General features: G+C 41.3%; 1 protein-coding gene across 1 annotated transcript in view; it reads left to right on the forward strand.

The window, feature by feature from the left end:
• syne1b (spectrin repeat containing, nuclear envelope 1b) overlaps positions 1–8510 on the forward strand; it is a gene marked incomplete in the record, with an annotated part of 311340 nt that overhangs the window by 215430 nt on the left and 87400 nt on the right. Inside the window, 5 exon segments of the mRNA XM_014021303.1 lie at positions 3906–4037; positions 6746–6846; positions 6920–7061; positions 7152–7280; positions 8066–8224. Coding sequence (XP_013876757.1) covers positions 3906–4037; positions 6746–6846; positions 6920–7061; positions 7152–7280; positions 8066–8224 — 663 coding nt within the window.

An 8510-nucleotide genomic window follows, 5' to 3' on the forward strand; every position in this document is an offset into this window, starting at 1 on the left:
GCAGAGACCTGTGCCCACAACTATTTTTGGATGATAAACATTTGTATCAGGTCAACAAAACACGGGCATAGTAACAATATTTATTATACTACATTTATCCATTTTAGATAAACTCACTCCTTTGTAACAACTAAGGCAAAAATTTAATTAATTCAGAAAATCTTTTCAGGACCCCACCTTGATGTTTCAGGACCCCACATTGGGTCCCGACCCCAACTTTGGGAAACACTGAGAGGATACCAGTGCTGGGTGTGGGTTTAATTTCTCTAGTTTCATAATGTATTAAATATTTTCTGTTGGTGAAAGCTCTGGACTGCAGGCAGGTCAGTTCAGCACCTGGACTCTTCTACTATGAAGTCATGTTGATATAATGGATACAGGATGTGGTTTACATTTGTCTGGATTAATTATAGGTCTTCTCTGAAAAAGACATCTGGAGAGGATCAGATGATGTTCTATAACTTGTATAAACGCTTTTGTATTGACAACCCCACTCCAGGGGCCTCATGTACAAAGACTTGCGTGGATTTCTTACTGAAACCTGACGTACGGTCAAATCCAGAAAACGGCGTACGCACAAAAAAATCCAGATGTATCAAACTGTGCGTACGCCTGAATCCACGCACATTTCTTTTGTACATCACAATTAACGTGGAACTGAGCGCAGGTGAGACTCCTCCCCTGACACGCCTTCATTAACATATGTTAAACAGATGCAGATTACTTCCTGCATGTGTGAAGGACACGTTTGAGTGAGCCCTGTGTGATCAGAAATGATTTCTAATGTCATAAAAATAATGAATTAAATATAATGTGAGTGAGAAAAAAGTAAAAATAGGAATAAAATATGTTTATTACGCAAAGAACGAGCGATTGTGTGTCAGTGTGTGTGTGTGTGTGTGTGCACGCTGCTGTATTTTGCAACCGGCTCATCCATCCATTCTGAGTCTGAAAATATTAATTTGCGCATGAGTTTATTACCATAATTACTGTAAACACAGAAGGAACTCAGATGTTTGGTAGAACATAGATCTTAGTTTATTTCATAGCTGATATGAAGAAACGAGTCTCTGCGTCTCAGTAGAGTTCACATGATGTGACGTGATGTTGGAGAGTCTCCACAAACACTGTGAGCACCGCAGGCTTTGTGTGCAGTCTGTTTGTCTGTCAAGCTTCTGCTCTCCTACTTACAGCATTTTCACAAGTTGTAAAGTGTAGAGGTCACCCTGGTGAAAAAAAACTTTTCTATTGTTTTTTCTTTGTCTTTGATTTTAATTTTTTTACACTTATAAGAAGAAAATCATTTTAAAGTGTTTTTATTTTCTTTAAGTGAATAGGACAAAGTCCTATATATNATATAATATTTTTATTAATATTTGTATGTTTATTCTGGTCATATATCTAAAATAAATTACTTTATTTTGAGAAATCTGACAAGACCACAAGTTCTTTTCACATTCATGACCGGAGGGGTATTTCATGACTTCCTGATTTCATTTCTTGCAAGGTCTGGCAGGATTACATTTATGAAAATAGGCTGGCCCTGATTTCATTAAGTAATTCCTACAAAAGTGTACTTCCACGTGTCATTTTGGAGAAATCTACAACAACGTAAACGCCAAGTATGAAACACCTCCACTGCCKGCGAGGGTGTGCCGCTCCAGAGCTCGACCATAACTCAGTCTTTAGAATCAGATGGAGGAGACGATTCCATTGGTCATGACTCTGCTTTGGGTGGACTGGACTGACACAGTCCTGATGGGTCTGCCAGCTCCCTCTGGAAAGCTCCTGTGGAACCCCAGTTCAATCGCTGCTGCTGCACGTGCATTTTGAAATGAATGTGATTGGAAAACTGAATAAATTTCATTTTGGTTAGAAATTTAATAAGTAAAATGAGTAATATAAACATTTGGGTGTTGCAATTTAGTTTTGTAGAGTTCACTCATTAATTGTAACAAAAGATTCATATTTTTTAAGACTGTTATTAGTTTGGTGCAAGGTTCCCATTTAAAGGTTTAGTTTTGACTGCTTAGCTATAAACAAATWTGACAGTAGTAATGAAGGCTAAAGTCATAAAAAGTAGCAGCAAATAATTTAAAAATACAACTATCTTCTATAAATACTTTTAAAGTATTTCATTTAAATTGAGATAAGCATATCAACAAATAAAGGTGTTTCAGCTCAAGCTGTCAATCTGTTGCTGTGCTTTTATTTTTATCTGATAAACTTACAGTAAGTATTGTTTTTAATCACACAAATTACACACTGTTTAATAAAACCCTGCCAGGTCACCATGATTAGTCAGCACAAATAACGTTAGCCAAAACATACCTCCTCCTTGTAACATGACAGATTATCACAGATTAAGGGAACCTGAACAATACCTGTTGTTAACTCCGGACGCGTTCGGTACATGCAGGAGCCGTTTTTGTTCCCGTGCAGAAACATTGAGGATGTGACGCGTACTGCGCATTGTCATCTTTTCTGTTTGGTTTTAAATGTTCCCATGCTTTTATAATTTTTCATTTTCTGAGCGCTTCATTTAGGCACTCTTCGTCTTCGTCTAAAGCTAAATATAGCGCTCAGCAAGCATACACATGAGACGTGTGTGGCTGCCTGATCTGCACCGGAAGCAGGATCCACACTGTCCTGGAAACTTTGCTTTTAGCATGTAACATTTTGCTAAACTGATGACAGAATCCATTCGATTTCAGTCTTTCATCACCTGCAGTGTTTCATAAAAAAGGCAACATTTGCTACAGCTGTGGATTTTTATTCCAGGAAAAAATAAATAAAACAAAGATAAGATGAGTTATAACATAATTATCTAGAAAATAGCAAGTTATTATAAATAAATATGTACGCATCGTAAATTTATATTTCATTAATCAAAATACAATATCAAAACTGTTTTCAGACTAAAATAACGCACCTTTATAATTAAGTATAGAAATAAATATTTTCAGTTTTTTTCCAAAATCGAGCACATTCCAGAAGTCTATCATTTAGCACATGCACAAATGAGCTGTTTTTCTTTCTGCACATGCGCAAATGAGAATGGATGGTGGTACCGGGACGTATCGGGCAGCCACAACGCGTCGACAGTGTAACTGTTAGTGGAAGGGCTAACGTCATAGCATTGTGTAACACAGATAAAATTCTAGGATGACTAAAGTGCACTGATTATACATTATATATATATATATGTATTTTTATGAAGCTTCGAGGCAGATAATTTGCCTCGAGGATTTTTTGTAATCGAATTACTCAAATTATTCGAGGAATCTTTTCAGCCCCGGGTGAGAATATAAGACTACTTTTTTGATGTGCACAATATAAGACTCATAATGTATTTTGATCAACATGACTTAAGCAATTGATATTGTAGGAAACATCAGATAATTGTACAGAATAATTTACATGGATGGACCAAAGCATTTGCAACATGCTTAAAGAAACAAGAAATTGCTTTTTTGATGTGCAGTACACTACAGATGTAAATTAGCCTTAGGCTAAAACTGGTGCAATGCATCAAATGTTTTTATGGTCATGTTTTAATTGCACATTGTCCTGTCCTGAAAAAATGTGTACAAGTGACACAATGATGTGAAGATTGAACAAGTAGTTTTGAGAATCTCAATTCTAAAATGAGAAACCAAAGCCAATGAGAAAAATATGTAAATTCCTACACACACACACTCAGACAAATTTTAAGACTGCAGTCGTAACACAATGACAGAACATTTTGATATTGGTGTGGAATTAGATGATTGTCCTAAAGCTTCATTTGTTGCAAGTTGTTGCTGTGAATAAAACAATATTCTGTTTGACTGTCTTACTTTCTTGCTAATGTGTGTTTCTTAAAAAGTGCTTGTTTTATAATCTGCAACCCACTTTATCTACAGAGTTGTCTACAGGAGCCAGAAGATAGTGGCTCAGAGTCCAGTCAGTCTCAGAGTCCCAGTGTGCAGGACTGGCTGGCCCAGGCTCGTACTACACGGACTCAGCAGCAGGAGGACAGTCTTCAGAGACAGAAGGTAATCAACCATATGACTGCAGGTATAAAAAGATAATTACAACTTGCCATTTATCAAATGAATAAAAGAGCAGAGAACAATACATCAATCCACATTGATGGACGAGTAAATGATTAATGATATAATTACATCGAGGCAAAATGAAAACAAGATCCACATCATCTTTATATGCCTGATGTCGATTGATATCATACCGTATGTGTTAGATATCACATGTTGATCCAAGACTTGTGAATTCAATTGAACTGAAATCGTATTATGACAGACTTTGTGATAACAACAAACAATGTATCGTCATCCAAACAAATTGATATATTGTCCGTCCGTTTTCTTCCGGTTATCTGGGGTCGGGTCGTGGGGGCAGCAGCCTAAGCAGAGAGACCCAGACTTCCCTCTCTCCAGCCACTTGGGCCAGTTCATCCGGGGGAATCCCAAGGTGTTCCCAGGCCAGCTGAGAAACATAGTCACTCCAGCATGTCCTGGGTCTTCTTCTGGACCTCCTCCCAGTGGAACGTGCCCAGAACACCTCACCAGGGAGGCATCCAGGAGGCGTCCTAACCAGATGCCCGAGCCACCTCAACTGGCTCCTCTCGACGTGGAGGAGCAGCGGCTCTACTCTGAGTCCCTCCCGGATGACTTTCTCACCCTATCTCTAAGGGAGAGCCCAGACACCCTGTGGAGGAAACTCATTTTGGCCGCTTGTATCCACGATCTTGTTCTTTTGGTCACTACCCAAAGCTTGTGACCATAGATGAGGGTAGGAACGTAGACCGATCGGTAAACCGAGAGCTTTGCCTTCTGGCTCAGCTCTCACTTCACCACGACAGACTGGTACAGCGCCTGCATCACTGCAGATGCAGCACCAATCCACCTGTCGATCTCCCGCTCCATTCTTCCCTCATTTGTAAACAAGACACAGAGATACTTAAACTCCTCCACTTGGGGTAGGACCTCCTCCCCAACCCAGAGAAGGCACCCTACCATTTTCCGGCTCAAGACCATGGTCTCAGATTTGAAGGCATTGATCTTCATCATGGCTGCTTCACAATATGCTGCAAACCACTCCAGTGAGAGCTGGAGATCACGATCTGATGAAGCCAATAGGACCACATCATCTGCAAAAAGCAGAGATGCGATCCTAAGGTCACCAAAACAGATCCCTTCAACACCTTGGCTGCGCCTAGAAATTCTGTCCATAAAAGTTATGAACAGAATTTGTGACAAAGGGCAACCTTGGCAGAGTCCAACTCTCATCGGAAATGAGTTCAGACGCATTGGCAATGCGGACCAAGCTCTGGCACCGGTTGTTCAGGGACCTAACAGCCTGGATCAAAGGGCTTGGTACCCCATACTCCCAGAGTACCCCCCGCAGGACTCCTCAAGGGACACAGTCAAATGCCTTCTCCAAGTCCACAAAACACATGTAGACTGGTTGGGCAAACTCCCACGCACCCTCCAGGACCCTGCTGAGGGTGCAGAGCTAGTTCAGTTTTCCACGACCAGGACGAAAACCACACTGCTCTTCCTGAATCTGAGATTCGACTATCCGACGGACCCTCCTCTCCAGGAACTCTGAATAGACCTTACCAGGGAGGCTTAGAAGTGTGATACCCCTATAGTTGGAGCACACACTGCGATTCCTCTTTTTAAATAGGGGGACCACCACCCCGGTCTGCCAATCCAGGGGAACTGCCCCCGATGTCCACGCAATATTGTAGAGTCGCGTCAGCCAACACAACCCCACAACATCCAGAGCCCTAAGTAACTCCGGACGAATCTCATCCACCCCCAGTGCCCTGCCATCGAGGAGCTTTTTAACAACCTCGGTGACCTCGGCACCAGAGATTGGAGAGTCCGACCCAGTCCTCAGGCTCTGCTTCCTCATGGGAAGACGTGTCGGTGGGATTGAGGAGGTCTTCGAAGTATTCCGCCCACCGACCCACAACGTTCAGAATTGAGGTCAGTAGCACACCATCCCTACCATAAATGGTGGTGAACAGCTTTCCCCCTCTGAGACGCCAAATGGGGACCAGAATCACTTCAAAGCCGTACAGAAGTCTTTTTCCATGGCCTCTCCGAACTCCTCCCATGCCAGAGTTTTTGCCTCAGCGACCACTCTAGCCGCAATCTGCTGCCGATACCTATCGGTTGCTTCCGGAGTCCCACAGGCCAAAAAGACCCGATAGGACTCCTTCTTCAGCCTGACAGCATCCCTCACCGCCGGTGTCCACCAGCGGGTTTGAGGGTTGCCTCCAGAGTACTCGGAGGGTACTCTGGTTTCCCCCACACCCCAAAAGCATGTACAATAAGTTGCCTTCAGGCCCATTCCGCCGTTGCAAAAGAGATCTGTCATCTCGATGGAATTTTCCTGGCTAAATAACAGTAAATAAAAAAATAGAAAATCTGTCTATCCATAAGACAGTCCATAGTTGTCCATGGTGTAACTTCACAGATGCTTTGATCATAAACTGGTTCATTTGGCTGGTGGCACCTGATGGCTGCATTTGAATGTTCTTTCATTGAGCTGTTTGTCCATTTATACCATAGACAGTTGATCTTTGACTCCACCACAGTCATGTCTGCATTTAGTAAAGACATGTACTCAGGCTTGGTGTTTGAGAGACTTCATGCTATGATTCTGGTTGCTTTAATATTTTACTGACAGGTGAATTATGATGTTTTCTTGATGTTTTCTTGTGTTTCTGCAGGAGTTGGAGGAGCAGCTTGCTGAACAGAGGAAGTTGCTTCAGTCAGTTGCTAGCAGAGGAGAAGAGATTCTGATCCAGCAGGCCTCACCCAGCAGTGCCAGGTAGTTTCTGATCGCTTCAGATCAAAGAGTACATCAATGAACCCAATAATCACGACTGTTTCTGCCTCTTCAGTACAACAGAACCTTTTTCGCCTGAAGCTCTGTCTGAGAGGGGACGAGAGCAGATGAGGCAGAGGTGGGAGAGTCTCCGACTGGAGCTCAAAACTAAACTGCAGCTCCTACAAAAAACTCTAGAGCAGGACTGCAGTCAGCCGGTACTATGTGTTTTCAGAATGGTTTTCCTGAAGCTGTGGTAGATCACATCAGCATCTGCTGATGACTGTCGTCTTTCTTCTGTTCTTCAGGTTTTTACCAGAACTTCTCGTGTAACTCCAGCTGGGTCGCTGTTTAAAAGAGACACCCAGTCGGACAAATCTTCTCTGAAGACTCTTTATGACGGCTTCAGACAGACAGCTGAACACAGGACCACCCAGGTTTATAGTTTCTCTCAAGTTTCTGCTGACTAAACAAAAATGGAAAAACAGATAACTAGCACTCACTTCTGATTTATTTTATTTATTTCTTTGAGATAAGTGGCCTGACCCAGATCTGAAGTGGATACATATGCACGCAATGTGTCCAAAACCACTTCTGATCTGCTGATGAGGCCAGCATCTTTTACCATGGAGATCAGATGGTTCAAACAGAGCTTACTTCCAGATTCGACAAACTGACTATCAGTACTATAAAATACTGTTCCCTCAGACTTTTCTCTGTTCTTAGGTGTTTTTTTTATCCACATAAGAGACAGTTAGGATAAAAGGTTTTCTGTGTGTAAATATGATCAAATAAATTTTACACTGTCACAAAAATGGCAGGGCAGAGAGAACTTTTGGGTCCGGCCACTTTTCTAAAAAAAAAAAAAAAGAATCAAAAATGAGCGCTAATAATCAGTTTTGTCCATTTTTGTTTAGTGCAGAAAACTGAAAATTGTTTATTGTTTTTTTTTCTCTGAAATTTCATTTTGACTCAGTAAAATCAAAACAAAAAAAAAGGTTTATATGTTTGAGTCATTGTTTTTTTTAATCAAAAACAAAACTGCCTGAATGTACACTAACCCTAACTTCCAGGTAGTTATCTTCCTCCAACCCAGAATATATTTGTAGAGCCATAAATCTCCTGTCTTTAGTGTTTCTTTACTATCAACATAACCTACACAATGCACACTGTTGGTTAACGTGTATCTCTGAGCCTGTTCTGATCTAAATGTTTTTCCCAGCCTGGTGTTGGAGGTGAAACCCAGGCAGTTCAGATGGAGCAGCAGCTCTACACAGCTGTGTTGTCCACCTCATCCTGGCTTGATGGTGTTGAGAATGACATCCTGTACGGCTCTGTGCTGCTGGCTGAAAACACAGAAATCCAGCTACAAAATCAAGAGGTGACAAAGGGTTTCATTTACCTACTGTTATTAGCTCTTAACATGTACAATTCTGTACAATATAACAATTAACATAAGAATTATGTACAATTTTTATTCTAAATGGCTACTGTTTTTATTGGTCCTCAACAAAAACTGATCTTAGTTTAAAAATGTGGTATGAAAGGTAGCAGGTGATATGCTTTCCTTCACTGAACAGTAGTTCTGTAAGTGTGCGCCATTCAGCGAAGAAAAGAACAGCAAGCTACTGACTGGCTTCAGAACCTCACCTGATCGGGTAGTAATT

This window comes from Austrofundulus limnaeus, unplaced genomic scaffold (assembly GCF_001266775.1).
Source record: "Austrofundulus limnaeus strain Quisiro unplaced genomic scaffold, Austrofundulus_limnaeus-1.0 Scaffold287, whole genome shotgun sequence".
Lineage (NCBI taxonomy): Eukaryota > Metazoa > Chordata > Actinopteri > Cyprinodontiformes > Rivulidae > Austrofundulus > Austrofundulus limnaeus.